We start from the raw sequence: 20,593 nt of genomic DNA, 5'->3' as shown, positions 1-20,593 counted from the left end.
CTTTACAATTGGTCCCAGATTTCATAGTTGTTTCCTGGCAAAGTTCTAGGAAATTATTAAGAAATTAGAGGACCTTTAAAAATTAGCATTGCACATTAAAATATTCTTTGGAGCTTATTGCAATAATATTTAGAACCTCTGGAAGGTAATGTTCCTCAGCATACTTTCATTTGTTAGTATTTAAATACATCTACTGCACATACTTTTTAACTTGTGCTTTATGACATGACAAGCAGGATTGTTGTACATCCTCAGTTACATGACTCATCATAGGCAGCATTAGGCACAACTAAGTGGCCAAAAGTGGCAATAATGTTCAGTTTTGTGAGGAAAATGACACAGTATTGCTCACACATATGTAAATCTAGTTACGTTCAGTGCCAGTCCAAGCAGTGAACAGATGTATGGAACCCCCCAAACAGGCTGCAAACAAAAGGAACTAAACAAATAAGACGAGCTATGAGGTGCCGTGAAACTCAAGGTCAACAGAATCATTTATCAATACAGAGTATGGATCCAACTGGATGAATGGTCAGCTGAGGATGCCTGACACTTTCTAGCATGATGCTGGGACAGCTGAACAGATGGAGTGGACAACTACCCCACCTCCCGAGAGATAATGACCACACACACACGCACACACACACACGCACATACATGCAGAGCAAAACATGATGTATAATCTGACAACGAAGGAAACAGTGCATTGAACTTGATCTTTTATCTTTTACTGGTATGTTTGCACAATTTAAGTCCATTTACTACAAATTACACAGGACTTTACATTACCGCTGACCATTTAAAACATTCTGCAGTGCTTTACATATATGAATGTGTTTTTCACCTTTCATGCCTCTGTATGTTTCCACTCATTTCAATGTGTAATAAAAATCAACTTTGAGAGACTTTAAACTGTCTTGAGATAGATAATCCATCCAATCCGTTTCTGCAAATTGATTTTCATACTTTAGTGAAATGTATAGTAAGGAATAGCTGTGATGAATGCAGTATAAACACGTGCAGATATGTTAAGCATTAGAACAGAGGTCATCAGCCTTTTCTATGATGAGTGTCAATTTACAAAGATGAAGAGGGTGAGTCAGAGGGGTCTGTTAACGTGCATTTACGTGCAAGTTATTTTCAATTTATGCACTGATAGTTACACTATTATTGGACGTTTGACCTTGTTTATGATAATAAGGGAGTTGTATTTGTGCAGAATCCCCATCCCAGAAAGATGTTTCTGTTATTTAGCCTAACCACATGGATATAAATGGGGTGGACAAAATAATAGAAACACCTGTCATACACAGGTATGATGCAATAAAGTTAAACAAAACTGCAGCCTCCAAACTGACCATACAGTTGAATCAACACGTCTAAAATAGCTTCAACAAACTAAACATTATAACCTTCATGCAGGTAGGACTTATTGTAGGACTGTTGGATTAGACTGCATTAGTTTTAGCCATGGCAACTAAGTATAGATTTATGTACTGACACGTGTTACTGTAAAGGCATATTTTCCACTTCTCTGCAATATGATTTAAAAAAAATCTAAAAATTGAAATGTAATATAAAGAGCAATTCTAACTGCTATAGCCTGTTTACACAGGCTAAATCTGTTTATTGAAACTCAATAACTGACATCAACACTCCCTTACCCCACCATGTCAACATTTGCTTCTGTGATGATATTACACAACAACCAAACACACCTACAGGCTGCCATTATCACTTCCTTCTGTTTTTTCCTTCATGGGTTAGTTTTGGCTCAGATGAGCTAATCAAAGTGGTCTGACCAATAGAAGAAATAAAATCCCTGGCTGCAGTGATGAATGTGTCCTTACTGAAATGGTCATCTAGTTGACACATCCCTCTCAGCTTATAGGTGGATGGTTGGGGGTGTGGAGTCACAGCAGGTGTTGAGGTCAATAGATCAATGGATGCTGAGTGTGGGCTGAAGTGGGGAGGGGCTTTAAGGCTTAGGGAACGTTGCCTATATCCCAGCATATATATGCATGTCTATTGTGCCTGTGTAAAATTGAACTGGGTGTCAAGAGGAGCAGTCTGTCAGGGGACAGCTGAGGAGTGGCTGGAGTCAGCAGGCTGTGTGTCTGTGTGTGTGTGTGTGTGTGTGTGTGTGTGTGTGTGTGTGTGTGTGTGTGTGTGTGTGTGTGTGTGTGGTAAAGGGATCTGACCATCCTCTGGGGTTTGGAGAGACACCCTTGATATATGAAGTTCAAGCGCAGACACAGATTTATTGATTGATGAAACATTATATGTATTTCTTAATGGTTTAAGGTTTTCAAATGAAGGGTTCTATATACAATTTTCTTATCTGAGTGTTTTTCTGGGTATTGATTCATGTCAATACAAAAAGCCTCCAGCCTCCATCCAGACCTTCTTGATGCAGTAGCACTTTGCACTGAAAACCAGGGTGATGATATTTTTTTTTTATGGTTAGCAGCTCTCTAAGGCTGGTTTTTAATCCCGTATAAGCCCACAGTGGAAATGTACACTATATGGCCAAAAGTCAGTGGACATCTGACCATCACAGCTATATGAGCATGTTGGACATCCCATTCTAAAACCATGGGCATTAACATGGAGTTGGACCCTTTGCAGCTATAACAGTTGCCACTCTTCTGGGAAGGCTTTCCACAAGATTTTGGAGTGTGTCTGTGGGAATTTGTGCCCATTCAGCCAAAAGAGCATTTGTGAGGTCAGGCACTGATGTTGGAGAAAAAGGCCTGGATCGCAATCTGCATTCTAATTCCTCCCAAAGGTGTTCAGTGGGGTTGAGGTCAGGGATCTGTGCAGGCCACTCAAGTTCCTCCACACCAAACTCGTCGAATCATGTCTTTATAGACCTCGCTTTGTACACAGGGGCACAGTCTTGCTGGAACAGTAAAGGGCCTTCCACAAACTGTTACTACAAAGTTGGAAGTGCCCAATTGGCTAAAATGTCTTCATACCCTGTAGCATTAAGTAGACCCTGGAACTACGGGGCCTAGCCTAAACCCTGAAAAACAGTCCCAGACCATTATACCTCCTCCACCAAACTTTACAGTAGGCACTCCAGTAGGTAGTGTTCTCTTGGCATCCACCAAACCCATATTCATCCATGAGACTGCCAGATAGTGAAGCATGATTCAGCAATCCAAAGAATACATTTCCACTGCTCCAGAGTCCAGTTGCAGCATGCTTTACACCACTCCAGCCAGCGCTTGGCATTGAGTCAAGTGAGTGTTCATGGAAACCCATTTCATGACGTTTGTGTGCTGAATTTGGAACTCTGTAGTGAGTGATGCAACAGATGATAGGCAATTTTTACATGCGTTGGCCCAGCTCTGTAAGTTTGTGTGGTCTACCACTTCGTGTCTGAGCTGTTGTTGCTCCTAGGCACTTCCACTTCACAATAATAGCACTTACAGTTGACTGGCAGATCTAGTAGGGCAGAAATTTCACAAACTGACTTGTGGCATCCTATTGTGCCACGTTTAAAGTCACTGAACTCTTTATGACCCATTCTAAATTCTAAATGTTTGTCTATGGCGATTTCATGGCAATGTGCTGGATTTTATGCACTTGTTAGCAATGGGTGTGGCTGAAACACCTGAACTCAATAATTAGTAGGGGTGTCCACTGACCTTTGGCCATATAGCTTTATATTATATTTTGTGCTTGGTCGCAACTCACAAGAGTGCAGTCTTACAGCATTCTGTGTCCCCTTGTGTACTTTTATGGTCCTATAAATTACTTTTGTCCTCCCTTACGATTTTGTTAGTTTTGGCCATCATTTCTATCAGTAATAATAACACTGCAATCACCAAGTAACTGCTGAGATCCAGGAATGAAGTGATCACAGAAGCAAATGTTGACATGGTGGGGTAAGGGAGTGTTGATGTCAGTTATTGAGTTTCAATAAACAGATTTAGCCTGTGTAAACAGGCTATAGCAGTTTGAATTGCTCTTTATATTATATTTCAATTTTTAGATTTTTTTAAAATCATATTGCAGAGAAGTGGAAAATATGCCTTTACAGTAACACGTGTCAGTACATAAATCTATACTTAGTTGCCATGGCTAAAACTAATGCAGTCTAATCCAACAGTCCTGCAATAAGTCCTACCTGCATGAAGGTTATAATGTTTAGTTTGTTGAAGCTATTTTAGACGTGTTGATTCAACTCTATGGTCAGTTTGGAGGCTGCAGTTTTGTTTAACTTTATTGCATCATACCTGTGTATGACAGGTGTTTCTATTATTTTGTCCACCCCATTTATATCCATGTGGTTAGGCTAAATAACAGAAACATCTTTCTGGGATGGGGATTCTGCACAAATACAAGTCCCTTATTATCATAAACAAGGTCAAACGTCCAATAATAGTGTAACTATCAGTGCATAAATTGAAAATAACTTGAACGTAAATGCACGTTAACAGACCCCTCTGACTCACCCTCTTCATCTTTGTAAATTGACACTCATGATAGAAAACGCTGACGACCTCTGTTCTAATGCTTAACATATCTGCACGTGTTTATACTGCATTCATCACAGCTATTCCTTACTATACATTTCACTAAAGTATGAAAATCAATTTGCAGAAACGGATTGGATGGATTATCTATCTCAAGACAGTTTAAAGTCTCTCAAAGTTGAGTGCAGTCTTATAGCATTCTGTGTCCCCTTGTGTACTTTTATGGTCCTATAAATTACTTTTGTCCTCCCTTACGATTTTGTTAGTTTTGACCATCATTTCTATCAGTAATAATAACACTGCAATCACCAAGTAACTGCTGAGATCCAGGAATGAAGTGACATGGTAAAAACTACAAAAATAAGACCCAATTTGTAATAAACCAGAATTATTTAATTCTGCTTTGAATTTTGCTAATTTTATACTGGGTCATGGTTTAAAAAACATGGTTATCTAATTAATAAATGTAAACAAATTCCAAGATTAAGCAGACTCTCTGAAAGATATCAGCCCTGTAGTCTGGAGGATGTGATGGATTTTTATTCCTGACCAGATACAGAACTAACTTCACATGGACAGTTGGATGTATTGCTAGGGTAGAGAATATAGCCCATTGTTATGAGTAACAATGCAAAGAGTATTAAAGAAGATATATTTCTACCAGGCCTCTTAAATTATAAATAAATTGTAAATGTATTATTAAAATTTCTCCTTGACATTGGCATTTCAGGTCTCAATGTCTGTTAGCTGTTAGGGTTTATGGGAAACATGAGTCTGTTATGCGCTTTAGTTTTATATTGTGATTATTTTTATTGTCTGCACCTTGTCTCATCACCCTCTCTGTTCCTCCTCAGCTCCTCCTGAGTTTCTACAGTGGCCACAGTCTGTGTCCAAACCAGCAGGGGGCAGTGCTGTGTTCACCTGTGTGGCCCAGGGTGTACCTGAGCCTCACCTCATCTGGCTGAAGAACGGCAAGGTCCTGATGCCCGGACATAACGTCAAGCTAACCAATAATAACAGGTAGGTGATGGCAGTGATGTACTGTAATGCAAGTGTATTACTTTTTCATCTCATTTACTAGAAAGTGAGGATAAGAATGACTTCAATCTCTCCATTCTTAGCTCTGCGCTCACAGTGCAGACAGTAACACAGTTTAATGATCTTTAAAGTACATAATTAAACATTTAGACAAATACTGTTTAAAGAAAACAAGTAATACTGAATCAACATGCTTAATTCAGTATGATCCTGATGGGCCAGTTACTGATAAGTTGCTTTTCGAGCCTACAAAAGTAGATAAATGTGATTTTATCTTTAAAAAATCAATAGTACATGAAACACTGCTCAATTACAGTAACTGCAGGAAGTTTAATGTAAGAAGGCAAATTGCAGATGTCAGTTATATTGACATATTTAAAAAATAGATAAGGAGGCACAGACCAAAGTGGTGATTTGAGAAGCAGGCAGCAGATATGACAGAAGCAAAAAGAGAGAAAAGATGCATTTGACAAACAAACAGCAAATATATGGAAAGAGAGACACGTGTCACAGAGGTCAGGCATCGAAGAGGCCTGTCTCAGAGGTATAGGATCTGAATATCTATGTGAGAAGATTTCCCTTAAACTTTGGTTTTCTATGAAAAGCCCAATCTGTGCATGTCACCTCTAATATACAGCAGCCTTTTTTAGCCCTGCATTTAACAATTATACCACATGGTGGAGGGAGTGCACAGAGAGTGCAGAGTTACTGAGTCTGTTACACCCTGAATATCTTCTGGTGATCAGTGTGTGGTGTGGTCTATGATTGAACAATGATGTCTACTGTATACTGTATATTTATGAATTATACCGTGTTTGTATTTATGCATGTCAACATTGACTGTAACCACATTTTGGTGTTGAGGCTGAGTTCTTAATATTATTAATAATATTGTCCAGTTAATGAAAGTAAATTAGCCTTGTTATGGATGGAAGGCCATTAGTTTCTCACTAACTAACTAATCCCAAGAGGACAGTTTAACTGCATTATTATATATAATAATAAATACACATCTCTTATGTATCACTGGCCTTTATAGGTGGTGGTAGTATTAATAATAGAAGAAGCAGCAGTATTATTAGTTGAAGCAGTATTGCAGGAGCAGTAGTGCTGGATTAGTGCAATGAGATAACTTCTGTTATGAATTGGCGCTATATAAATAAAATTGAATTTAATTAACTTGCTAGAGGGCCCCAGGACAAAATTGAGCTGCAGGTCCCTATTGACAGTTTCTCCCACATATACAGTGGTGTGAAAAAGTGTTTGCCCCCTTTCTGATTTCTTATTTTTTTGCATGTTTGTCACACTTAAATGTTTCAGATCATCAAACTAATTTAAATATTAGTCAAAGATAACACAAGTAAACACAAAATGCAGTTTTTAAATGAATGTTGTTATTATTAAGGGAAAACAAAACCCAAACCTACATGGCCCTGTGTGAAAAAGTGATTGCCCCTCCTATTAAAACATAACTTAACTGTAGTTTATCACACCTGAGTTCAATTTATCTAGCCACACCCAGGCCTGATTACTGCCACACCTGTTCTCAATCGAGAAATCACTTAAATAGGACCTGCCTGATAAAGTGAAGTAGACCAAAAGATCATCACATGCCGAGAGCCAAAGAAATTCAGGAACAAATGAGAAAGAAAGTAATTGAGATCTATCCGACTGGAAAAGGTTATAAAGCCATTTCTAAAGCTTTGGGACTCCAGCGACCCACAGTGAGAGCCATTATCCACAAATTATCCGCAAAAACATGGAACAGTGGTGAAACTTCCCTGGAGTGGCCGGCCGACCAAAATTACCCCAAGAGCGCAGCGACAACTCATCCAAAAGGTCATAAAAGACCCCACAACAACATCCAAAGAACTGCAGGCCTCACTTGCCTCAGTTAAGGTCAGTGTTCATGACTCCACCATAAGAAAGAGACTGGGCAAAAATGGCCTGCATGGCAGAGTTCCAAGATGAAAACTATTGCATTGCAAATAGAACATTAAGGCTCGTTTCATTTTTGCCAGAAAACATCTTGATGATCCCCAAGACTTTTGGGAAAATACTCTGTGGACTGACCAGACAAAAGTTGAACTTTTTGGAAGGTGTGTGTCCCATTACATCTGGCGTAAAAGTAACACCGCATTTCAGAAAAAGAACATCATACCAACAGTAAAATATGGAGGTGGTAGTGTGATGGTCTGGGGCTGTTTTTGCTGCTTCAGGACCTGGAAGACTTGCTGTGATAAATGGAACCATGAATTTTGCTGTCTACCAAAAACTCCTAAAGGAGAATGTCCGGCCATCTGTTCGTGACCTCAAGCTGAAGCGAACTTAGGTTCTGCAGCAGGACAATGATCCAAAACACACCAGCAAGTCCACCTCTGAATGGCTGAAGAAGAACAAAATGAAGACTTTGGAATGGCCTAGTCATCCTGACCTGAATCCTATTGAGATGCTGTGGCATGACCTTAAAAAGGCAGTTCATGCTCAAAAACCCTCCAATGTGGCTGAATTACAACAATTCTGTAAAGATGAGTGGGCCAAAATTCCTCCACAGCGCTGTAAAAGACTCATTGCAAGTTATTGCAACCGCTTGATTGCAGTTGTTTACTTGTGTTATCTTTGACTAATATTTAAATTTGTTTGATGATCTGAAACATTTAAGTGTGACAAACATGCAAAAAAAAAAAGAAATCAGGAAGGGGGCAAACACTTTTTCACACCACTGTACATAGCGTGCATGCAGCAGACAACACAAGGAAGCTTCATTATATTTTACCTAGAAACCAACCAGTTCTACTATGCTAGAATAATACTCTGACCCAGGTCTGCTGTGTGATTAAACACATCTGTAATTTAGAATATGCAAAATGCAAGCACAATATGCACACAAAACAAATAAAGGTATTAAAATTTTGACACAGGGCCCTTCAGTAAGACAGAGCTTCAAAATGAGGTTAAATTGCAGGAACTACCTTCATCAGGTCCTCATCATTTTAATTTATATTGCGCTTTGGTACATATTCCCAAACAAAGCACTTTTTGAATTTCCCTGTTGGGAAGAATAAAGTTATGAATTGAATTAAAGTTAATCAGATTTCCACAAAGCAAACCAAGGCCCTTGTGGCCCCTGATGATCTGGGACCCCAGGACAGTTGCCCAATTTGCCCAGTTGAACAGTAGTACAGTAGTAGTAGTTGTAGTGGAAGAGGTGGCAGCAGTAACAATAGCAGGAGTAGTACTAGTATTAGTGATGGGATTGTATTATTATTCATACAGTATTAATAATATTGTATGAGTGTTATAATTAATAAGTAGCCATAGTAGTAGTAATTGTAGCTGTAGTAGTAGTTGTAGTAGTAACAGTAGCAGCTGAGCAGGTGAAGTAGAAATAATAGTATTAGGTTTAGTTGTACTAACAGTATTGATATTGTGTCTGTCACTACTGACCCGCCATGTTTTTCCATACAGTCCTTGTATTGTGGTGTCTGGTAGATATGACTAGTAGTGAACTGATGCAGCTGTGTGTTTTCTGTGCAGCACTTTGGCTCTGACCCGTATCAGCTCAGAGGATGAAGCCATCTACCAGTGCATTGCCGAAAACAGCGCTGGCACCAACCAGGCCAGTGCCCGCCTGGCCGTGGCCCAGACTAAAGACCTGCCCCTGGCCCCCCAGAGCCTCACAGCCAGCGTACTCTCCTCCAACACACTACAGATCACATGGAGCCAACCGCCCTCCAACGTCACTGACAGCATCATTGGATATGTTCTGCACATCCGCAAGATAGGAGGTGAGTGTCAGCACACACACACAATGAGAGTCTACTGTAGAAAGATACCATCTGTCTGTGTGGGTTGTTTAGTTATAATAATGACAAAATCTAAATGACTGTGTGTGTGTGTGTGTGTGTTGTGTGTGATTCAGAGCCCGACAGTTTGGAGCTGCAGGAAGCCATCAGTAAAGGTATCTTTCAGCATGATGTGACCAACCTGGAACCAGCCACCACCTACTCCCTCTACCTGAAGGCCTACTCTCCACTGGGAGCCAGCCAGCAGTCCCACACTGTGGTGGCTACAACACTAGGGGGTGGTAAGAACATGAAACACTGACAAAAGCATGGGAAGTTCACTTCTGCTGTCTCCTGATTCATTTTTTTAAATTATTTTATATCACGTTGAATGATATTGGTCATCGCCCAAAAGATGAGAGAAGATTAGTGAAAATAGTTTTTATAAACAAAAGTTTGAAAACTGTAGTTACTGCGGGTTCTTTTGACACACACAGACTCAGAGGCACACTTTTCACACACAGTACTTTTTGTTTAATTCTTTTGCCCCTAAACACAACTACTAAATACACGGTACTCAATCACTACTGTTGATTTGCCATCTTCATTCTGTCATGCAATCCACTAGCCAGCAGTTAGACGTTGTCCATGGGAGATCCCTGAGGTTCAGCAGCTACTGCATATATATGGCAGCGCATAAACAGTCAATGTGTTTCAGCTGTGACAATTAGCTCTTCCTGGCACAATCCACAGTCCTTGTTCTGTGCAAAAATGCATTCTAATATGAGGCTTCAGCAGTCTGATTTACACAAATCAAGTGGGAATCTTTAAGGAAGGGATCACTTCATTCACAGTGTGGACCAGAGGAATGGAAACAACAACCAGTAACTATTGTAACATATTTACATATGGCATGTAATTGTCTGATAGATTCACAACAATTGGAACATATCCTTTAAAAATGTACTTAAATACTAGTGTATTTAAAAATCTTATCACTGCCTATGTACACCTTAATCCCCTCACTAGTGTTTTTGAAAGGTTTCTTGTACATCACATTTCCTCTTCCTCCCCTTAATAATCAAAATTATTCACACTGCAACTATTCTGCATTCTTATCAAATTCTCTTTGTAATTCACATTTTTATAAAGAGGATTGGGTGCCTAAGAGGTGTAAAAGTATTTTGAACAAACCAAGTGAACGAAACCTTACACTATTGGAAACCTTTTATGAGTTCCACTGAACCTCAAATTGCTCCTGAGGGCTGTGCCTTCAGTGTGTGAGTGTGTGTGAATGATTAGTTAGTTTCTTTGAATTGAGGAGCAGTTAGCATCTGCCATCAGTGTGTGAATGTAATATGTAGTGTGTGAAGCGTTTTGAGTGGTTGGAAGACTAGAAAGGCGCTATACAAGTACAGTCCATTCATGTTTCTACAACTATGAATAATATCACTAATTTTTGAAATTTAATCGCATTGGTATGAAATTAAAAATGCCATCCTTCAAAAAGTTATTTTATTATTTTTATTGTGTCACTAGTTTTATTATTCTTAATGTTGCTTTAGTTTTTGTTGTCTGTTCTGTTTCTATATTATGTTGTTTTTCTGTGCTGAATCCACTTCCTATCAGCTACTTCAATGACCACATTTTTCAACCAAACCTGCTCTCTTCTCATCATCTCCTCGGAGGACAGTTAATACTGTTTTGTTTTTGTTTTTTTTTGTCTAATCTCTAAGCTCGTCTCTCATCATTCTCCTTTTTCTGTCTCCACTCTCCGTCCAGTGCCGACCCCTCCCACGTTCTTCACCAAGGTGGTGAACTCCAGCACTGTGCAGGTCCTCTGGGAGCTCCCCAGTAAGGCCGGCAAGGCTGAGGGCTTCAAGCTGTCCTACCGCAGGGTTCCCCACGCTGTCTTCCAGGGACCAATCCAGCTGCCCTGTCACATCAATGCCCACACCATCTCTAAGCTGGGTGAGTCTGTGTGTGTGTGTATTTATGTATGTGCGCATCAGGGGCAGAGAGGGTAAGATTTGGCTCTCAGTTGTGTCTCCTAGACAAGGCTTTCTCTCAGGCTGCGTACAATTATTGCCTCCTTTGCTGTAACTGACAATCCTTAACACCATACCTGTCAACACTCCCATTTTTCCCGGGTCCCCCTCTGTTCCCTCCCCATTAATCAATATGAACTATACAGCAGCATTAACAAAGTTAAACAGTTGCTGATGGAATGAAAAAGAAATGGAAACCGACTATGATTGTGCATAAAAAAGAACACACATCCTCAGCAGAGACACAAATCCTTCCACTTTAAAAACATTGTTTCAAACTCCTGACTGACTCTGTATGTGGCCCTTTGTTTCAGATCCGGGTGCAGTGTATGAAGTCAAATTGGTGGCCTACAATGGAAACGGGGAGAGTGACTGCTCCAAGAGACTGGTGTCACTGGCAGAGGAAGGCATGAGTGACCAAAGCACTGGTGAATATGATCACCAACTGTGTCCTGGAAGAGCTTTCAGTAGATCCTCTGATCCTGTGAATGCTGTGGAAGAATGCGGAACACAATGAAGAAAACTTTTATTTTATAATTAATTCATAACCTATACACATCTTTTAACTATTATGAACAGTGGTTGCAAACATGTTCTGATCTTGCTTAAAAGTAGACTTTAACATCATTAAGTTAAAGAACAGACCAACATTTTTGGAAGTACACATAACCTTGAAAGAAATTTTGTGTTTTGTGTAATAACTACTAGACACACAAATTAAAGGATAAATGAATGAATGACCATTTGACACCAGATGATGCAGTGACTGATTATTTTAGCAGGTGGTCTTAGCTAGTGTAAACACAGGAAACCACTATGTGGATAAACTTTAATAGTTACAAGTGAAATAAAATAAAGGAATCGTTCAGCAACTGAGAAGTTTTGGAAAGTCAAGGGAGATTATTATTAGGAATTATTAATAACCTGAAGCAATTTAGATATCCTACCTATGTTAATGGGAGATACTAATTCTGATGTACATTTTCTAATTGTTCTTATTAAGCTAAAGCATCAAACCCCACTATCACAGGAAAAGTGTCTGTTGTTACACTGGAGTTTTGGCTGGGTATGGCAGGCGTTGCCCTGGAGGGGAGAGGAGAAGCAGTGCCATTTCTTTGGGGCACTTGGTGGGTGATTGGTCCCCGTAAGCATCTGGGTTAGCTGATGGGCTTTCGGTCCTGGATGAAGCGTCCCGGAGCTCCATCCAGGACCGGATGTGCTGTTGGTCCCGTGAGGCAACATCAGCCCTCCTTCCATAATCAGGCTGATGACGTCCGGTTGTGATGGCAACACGGTGTGAGCATCAACCAGCTGTTGCCTGAGTTTAAAGTTTGTTACGGTCCTCATTAGGTGCTGCAGCAGAGTGGAGCAGGCTTCCTTAACCTGGTAGTAGCAGTTTTGGAGTGCTAATAGAGTTTATTTGTTTAAGAGTTAGGTCTTTGAGTCTCTTTCGCTCCATCTCTCTATTTCTCCTTCTCTGCACTATGTGGCTGGTGTGTAAACCAGGGTTTCTTCTTTCCTAACCTTCGTTGTGTTGGACCTCAGAAATGGAACAGGCTCCTTCCAGCAAGTTTTATTCTTTCAAAGTTGATGGCTATTGGATATCGGCATTTTCCAACAGGTTCTGTGTGCCTTCGCCTTCGGTTCCTCTGCGGGTCAGTTGAAGTCAGCTGGGTTGTCCGAGGTTTACTGAAGATGAGAAGGTTTTGAAGTGCAGAGGAGAACGGAGCAGTCAAGATGCTTCCTCTTGTTTTTGTAATCTTCTGTAAAAAGGGGCGAAGTGTTGTTCATGGGAGTACTCACTTACTCCCACAAGATATATCTTATCCTAAATCTTTACTTGTTCTAATTTTTTCTAAAGAACTTATAAAGTTTTAAGGCTACAAGTTAAATTCTAGCATGTTAAAGCTTGGTCTCATCAGTTGCTGGAAGGTACCACACACTTTTATGAATAAACTGGATATTATCCACTTGTAAGTAATTAACAGACAGTTAATTAAATATCATACAAAAAACTACATTTGAAAAACTCAACAGCAATGTTTCTTTCCAGAAATTAAGACATGGTTACTCAAGATAAACCACAGATGTTGTGAGGCTGTTCTCATTCACTTTTTGTAGTTATGCCTAGGAAAAGTAATGCACTATAATTCGTATATAACCCACGTAATAGGGAGCCATGAGTTACATTTATCATTAGGCAGCGAGCTCTAGTGGCCTCAGTAATTATGACAGGATCAAAGGAGGAAGTCAGATGAGCAAGTATTTTCTTCACATGACTTACGTGTTTACATCATGTGACTTAATTCAATTAAATTCAATTTTATTTATATAGCGCCAATTCATAACAGAAGTTATCTCATTGCGCTTTTCCTATAGAGCAGGTCTAGACCATACTCTTTATAATATTAATTACAGAGACCCAACAAATCCCACCATGAGCAAGCATTTGGCAACAGTGGCAAGAAAAAACTTCCTTTTAACAGGCAGAAACCTTGAACAGAACCAGACTCAATGGTGGGTGGGTGGGGTGTTGGGGATAGGGTTAGGGAGGCACAATGCAAAGACCACGTAGAATTTTTATTTTTTTATATAGTAGAATAGTAATTATAGCGTTAATATTAATAAATTAGTAATAATAGGAATGACACTTACTGTGAGTTACTAACATAACTTATTTATTTTAACCATAACCATCAGCTTTTCCCAAACCTAACCAAGTAGTTTTGGTACCTAAACCTAACCAAACTACAACTTTCACAACATTGACCGTGTGTTTATTGTTACCATGATGACTAAGGTCCAGTACAACTGTTGCTGGACATTCATAGATTATGATTATAATTACAAGATATCTACGAAACATTGTATGAGGATACATTGACCTTGTTGTGAGCAGTTTCATGTAGGAACTATCAGTAGAAAGACAATAGTTCCTACATAAAGCTGCTCACAACAAATCTGTGGATTATACTAAAGTAAGGTAACTGGGTAATAAATATATATCTTTTAATTTTGGAGTGAACTGTACCTTTAAGACTATGATATTAGCAATATATATGCACTTTGAGTGGTCAGAAGACTAGAAAGGCGCCATACAAGTACAGTCCATTTACCATATAAAATACAGGAAAAAATGGACCATATACATGTGCCAAATATTAGTCTGGCCAAAGCTCAGCTTTTTTCCATCATGAGGGTGTTCCTCATTAGTGCTGTGTTTGTTTCCAGGAGGGAACAGTCTTTGTCAGTGCAAGGATGGAGAGGCCTCTCTGGGCAGCATTGTCATTGGCATCCATATTGGCACCGCCTGCATAATCTTCTGTGTTCTCTTCCTTATGTTTGGATATCGTCGCAGGTAAGTGCCAATACACTGTATATCCTTTTTACTTGCATAACAATACCAAGAATTCTTGTTAAATTATAATCCAATGAATTGTGTATAATGTTTACTGATATAGAAACCTAGACCAGGCTAGTTAACTGATCAACAGGACTGGCTTCTGAAAATCCTGTACCTCCATGAATTGTGCTTTAGCTATGTTGTAAAGTTATGCAGAATCTGCACTCATAGCTGGAACCTGTTTACAGTCTGTTTTGCAGTAAAGGGACTCAGGACAACTGGTCTGTACCGAGGGACAACACAGGACACAATGGCATCCCTAAAGATGGAGCAAACCGCCACACAGTGGAGTCAGTGCCTCAGGTAGTCAATATGCTGGTCACAGCTTTTTTGACTTTATTCAACCACTTCATTTATTAAGTACAGTTTCAGTACATTTTCAAGTATTTGTCTTGGCATAGGGACTTGATAGGTTATAAAATGATATTTATGACTAAAACTCAAATTTGTTCATCTCACGTTTGGTTATGTCAAAAGTGAAAATCTCGGTAAGAAATTGTTAGTGACCTCTGGGTTCCTCCAAGATCAGGAATAGCCTCAGGTAGCTACATTTTTAAACAACCATCCATAGATGGTTGTGTGGAACAATGTTAGTTCTCAAATAGGCCAACCAGAAGAACAGACTTTACAGTAAGTAAAACTAGTCTTTACAGATCAATAGTATAATCGAGCAACAGTCTAATGGTGACATAGTGGCCAACCAGGAGTAACTTCATTGGTACTTTGGTACGCTGCTTGTGCATGTCATAAATAATTCCATACTTGAATGATATCTGATTTCTTGTCTTTCTTCTCTCTAATCTCCTTCCTGTCCTGCTGTTATGACTCTTCCTGTAAGCAGGTGGTCTGTCCAGCGCAGTGCCAGATTGTCATTGAGCAGCACTTGTCAGGTTTGCCTGGCACGGGCACTGGTTAACACTGGTCAATAATATCAACACCCACATCCCTGTCCTCCCCTCCAATGGTCTACTATTCACTTAGGAACCACACACCTCCCATGAATGAGCTCCTTCTGTGCCGTTTGATAGGGGTCAGTCATATGTTTAGTCTCCCCAAAACCCTGCTGCTAATAACCTGAAAGTAGCCTCCACAAAACTGTAACAGAATGCTTATAGAGCTAGGAGACATCCTGGTCCTTTGCCACCCCACCCCCATCCTCCACCCCTACCTCAAACCAAAGCTTATTGCCTTTATTGCCTGTGCACATGTGCATGTAGAAAAAAGTCTTCAAACAGCATTGCCACTCCAGATTAGGTCCTATCACATTCTTTTTATGTGTGCACTTCAAACACTCATGTCACTTTTCCAGTGGGAGTCTGTTCCAAAAACAAAATATTATATTCCTCAGATCTCCTCTGGTAAGCTGACATGTGAAAATGTGCACTATAGTCTTGTGTGCACCCCAAATTAAGCCAAATATTCTAACCTGACTGGGACTTTCCAATTAATCTGTTGTGACATAACTCTTGACTTTGCCTTCAGTTCCTCTGCAATAAGAAAGGGAAGAAACATAGCTGCCTTTGTGAATGCCTTACAGAGGTGAGAGTCTGATTAGAAAATGATTGTCTATCACCATATGAGCCATTTAGAAAAACCATGTAAACAGGCATTCTTTACTCAACTCTTCCTCATCCAAAAGCTGCACACCTCCAAAGAAAGCTACCTCAGTCTGGCAAGAATGCCTGAGCCATAGTTAAGGCCAGTGCTTGTGCTAGCCTACCTCAACCAAAAAATACTGAAACCCTTTCCCTTCAGCAACCATTTCCTTGACCAGTTCCTGTACCAGTGTACCGTGTCAGCTGCCAGCAAGGCCAGTCCAGAGAGTGCTCACCAGGATGACTACCATGGAGAGCATAACTGTGGCAGAGCCTGAATTCCACTGCCACAAGTCTAAGCCTTACTGTACCAGAGATCGACAGGAGCCTTAACAACCTCCTGTTCCAGCCAGGTCACGTTTTGTTTCCATCATGTCCAGTTTTGGTGGAAATCTTCAACTTTTCTGATCTGACATCAGAAGATATCAAGAAGGCCATGTAGTGTTTCCTCCTTGATTATTGTTGCTCCATTATGTGGTTATCCATGGCTTTTCAAATACACACAAGTGTCCATTTCCAAAGACATATTTGTGCAGAGGATGTAGCTCATGGACCTCAATTCAATTTTTTCTATGAATTTCATCAAAGACAGGATGCTTGTTTGATCTGCACAGACCTGATGGCATACTGAATATAAGCCAAAAAATGACTGAGGCCATGCTGCCAAGTTAACTTTCCAGATGCCAAATTGGTCACCCTGGGACCTCAACGACACTGAGTTGGCGGCAGACGTTTTAAGGTGATACTTGTCTGAATGCACGGACAAGGCTGATGTTTCACCGTGTCAGCCTATCCAAAAAGTTCTTCTATGAAAACCAAGCTGAATGATACCCAAAGATGTAAACATTTTGATGGTTTTCTTTGATTTCCTTTAAAAAATAATTTTAAGAGACTGCATTTACTTACAGTTTTGGATTGTTCCAGTTTGAAAGGGGTCGCCTGTGTGTAAAGTGCTTTAACTGAACCCAAGCCAAAAAAATGTTACTCATGATTTCATTACCATTTTTTAAATATCTTTCATGTCCTTTAGTTTGGAAGTCATTACAGGTGTACCCCTTCAACATGGAACTCTTTATTTTGATTATTCTAATATTTTACTTTTAAAGAGTGACCAAATGAAGATGCCAGATATTTTGAAAGATTTTTTATGTCGATACCATAAAGAATACTTGCTTCCTCTTGTAAAGTAGTTGAATTTGTGCCAAATATTTAGTGATCTTAAAGAAATATGTAACCAAATAACTCTACATTTTTAACATTCATAGTATTTACCATTACATTTCCTCAAAACCAAAGCACAGAAACATGCTTGTGAGTGAGATACATGTGTGTGTGAATGGCTAACAATACATGAACCTTGAAGGTAGAAGCTTTGAGAAGGAACCACAAATTTAGACACAAAACGTTGGTTTTGACCCAAGTTGTTTTACATAGCTCCCTAATTCCATCTTTTAGTGCACAAAAAGGAGAAATTTATATTTATTTATTTTTTGATTTCACAACAGTTGGTTACAGTTTGTTTTTTTGCATGTAACCAATCAAATAATTTCATTTTAGGCTGTATTTGTAATGTCACTGTTTTATCTGACAACTCACAGCCAGAAAACAGGCATGACACAACACAAAATGAGCCTTAGACTTTGATCACCAAGCCACATTAGCTTACTAGCTAATGTCTCCTTTTCTAAAATTAAAGACACATATCATATGTTGCTCCTTGGTGTGCTGAACAACCAACCAAACAAAGTCCACCAGGGAAAAGTGTACTGCTAACATCAGTTTGCAGGCTAGATAGTTGTAGCTGTAGCACATTAAACAGCTTGAAAACGTACCTGCAAATGTCAACAACAGTTAGTTTATATACTAAATGATGTGATCCTTAGTATTCACCACTACTAACAAAACACTGCCAGTCCAATACTTTTAAACTACAGTTTGCAATCTAAGAATGTTGGTGAGTCCTGGCTTGGCTGTCAATCAAACACTTACACCAGCCCGCACACTCAGAGGCTAAATGAGCATTTCTTATGTTCCTCCAAATACCTTACCTAATACCTAATACCTGAATACTTTTTTTCAGTGATAAAAATAATAACAATAAATGTAAATCACTTGACTGATGTGACTGATTGTGATTTCAAATGGACTTTAAAAAGGTGTCCCAACTGAAAACATGAAAAAATGCTTTGAACCAGGGTTTCAACCATGGCTCTGCCTCTTATTACATAACTGAAGAAACTCACTCACTCAAAACTGTGTGTTGCCTCAAGCTTTTATGGCCCTCAAGGTTTACCGAAACCTTTATGAGTGTTAAAGGCTTACTCAAAGCAGAACAGTATAAAGATAAGGGTTTTCCCCTTCATCTCCTTTCTTACACAACTGAAAGCTGTTAAACCAATGTGATACCAAAAAGTGTATGGGAAATCTAAAAAGTCAATGTGTTTTTGTGGTATGAAGTGGTTAAACTAGTTTTTTTTTAATGGAAAGCATTTGTTGCTTCTGTTTGGTTGGATTCATTTCTCTGCCTCTTTTCAATTGAGTATTTTGTTCTGCCAAAACAAATGTTTGCTTTTTAAAAAAAAGTTTATTATTGTTATTATTATTATTATTATTATTATTATTAGATCTGATAACATTAATTATGATAATTTCAAATGTTTTCTTTTTTGACATGTGTAATGGATGTAATGGATGATATGAAAATGATTGTTAGGATTACTTTGTGATGGTCTTTGAGCAAATGATGAGTTTTCCAGAGACAGTAACTATAAGACCAGAACGATTTTGAAGCCAGATTGGCCCTGAAGACTAGAAGAAAAAGAACTACAAAAAATACAATTAAAAAATATAGGAAAGTAGAAGCTGGCTGCTAGTACCAATGAGAAACAACGCTTTAATGATTATAAGTGTTTCTCTGTTTTCTGAGCTTCCCACTGATTTATTGTAGCCAACTGAAAACCTAAAGCTTTAACCTGTTGTAACTGAGGTCCTGTCCTTGGTCTTTGGCCAAAATGAAAAAGTTTGGAGGTAAAGGACTGACTGTAGATAAGCTGCAGCTGGAAACGGAGACCAAGTTGTGACTTGAAAGGTTTTCAAAGTACATTTAATTTTACACATTAATGTACTACATTCTCACAAAAAATGTTTTAATTTGTTAAATGTTTCAGTTCACACAAATGACAAAAAAAACAACTCATAGGTTGGATTTTATTTACCAAGGTTTGTTTGTTACCAATCCAGTACACTAGAAGTGAATGGAATTTATGTAGCTTAAAATGAGACTATGTAACTTTTGAAAGAAGAAATAACATTTTTTTCACATTAATTCATAAGGAACGCACCTTTGCTTAATTCATTACACATTTACTGCTACAGTCTTACTTGGCCTGGTATGACCAGTAGTTTATGGTGGCTATTGCTAAAACTATCATATAGATATTGCTGTGTTACTGACATTACTTAGTTCGCTGACTAATCTCGTGCTTCTGTTACACTATGTTGGAGCATTTTATCCCATAATTACCACTTGTGGCTACAGTGGCCACTGTTCAGCAAAAGTTACATATGCTTACTTTTTAAAGCATTGAAAAATATATTTGAAAAACTCAACAGAAGTTGTACTTTCTATTTTGGTTGTACTACCTGAATGGCTAGATACCACAAGGGATAAGTGGGAAATGTGTTTTTTGTGATTTGTTTGAACTGACCCTTTAATGTTATTTATTTAGCCTGATGGCTCCTGTTGTAAGTCCTTAAGTTGTGAAGGTAATTACAAGACAACACCAGCACTTTGCCACAGAAACTGTGGCGCTCATATGATAAAATACTAATCAATTGCATATTTATTGTCAGTTAGTATTCTGATAATACTCAGTAAGCTCCTTCTCATAAGCTACAGTGCATCTGGAAAGTATTCACAGCGCTTCACTTTTTCCACATCTTGTTATGCTACAGCCTTATTCCAAAACAGATTAAATTCATTATTTTCCTCAAAATTCTACAAACAATACCCCATAATGATACAGTGAAAGAAGTTTGTTTGAAATCTTTGCAAAATAATAAAAAAAATAAATAAATAAATAAATCACATGTACATAAGTATTCACAGCCTTTGCTCAATACTTTGTTGAAGCACCTTTGGCACCAGTTACAGCCTCAAGTCTTTGAGTACAATGCTACAAGCTACAACCTATTTTTGAGCAGGTCCTCCCATTCTTCTTTGCAGGACCTCTTGAGCTCC

At 38.9% G+C, this 20,593-nt stretch overlaps 1 protein-coding gene across 3 annotated transcripts in view; it reads left to right on the top strand.

Moving 5' to 3' along the window:
- Positions 1-20,369, top strand: part of si:ch211-57n23.4 (immunoglobulin superfamily DCC subclass member 3) — a 47,783-nt gene extending 27,414 nt beyond the window's left edge. Inside the window, exons 7-14 of one of the 3 annotated variants that reach the window (XM_044172292.1) lie at positions 5,339-5,504; positions 9,060-9,310; positions 9,445-9,609; positions 11,090-11,278; positions 11,670-11,783; positions 14,587-14,713; positions 14,947-15,061; positions 16,514-20,369. In XM_044172292.1, coding sequence (XP_044028227.1) covers positions 5,339-5,504; positions 9,060-9,310; positions 9,445-9,609; positions 11,090-11,278; positions 11,670-11,783; positions 14,587-14,713; positions 14,947-15,061; positions 16,514-16,528 — 1,142 coding nt within the window. In that variant the 3' untranslated portion in view covers positions 16,529-20,369. Of the gene's footprint in view, positions 1-5,338; positions 5,505-9,059; positions 9,311-9,444; positions 9,610-11,089; positions 11,279-11,669; positions 11,784-14,586; positions 14,714-14,946; positions 15,062-15,596; positions 16,485-16,513 lie in introns of those variants that run through there. The other 2 variants (XM_044172291.1, XM_044172290.1) reach the window with 2 other exon arrangements.
- Positions 20,370-20,593: the final 224 nt, after the last annotated feature.

The sequence above is a fragment of the Siniperca chuatsi genome, linkage group LG17 (assembly GCF_020085105.1).
Source record: "Siniperca chuatsi isolate FFG_IHB_CAS linkage group LG17, ASM2008510v1, whole genome shotgun sequence".
NCBI classification, from domain to species: domain Eukaryota; kingdom Metazoa; phylum Chordata; class Actinopteri; order Centrarchiformes; family Sinipercidae; genus Siniperca; species Siniperca chuatsi.
This window is presented reverse-complemented; position numbering and strand designations above follow the sequence as displayed.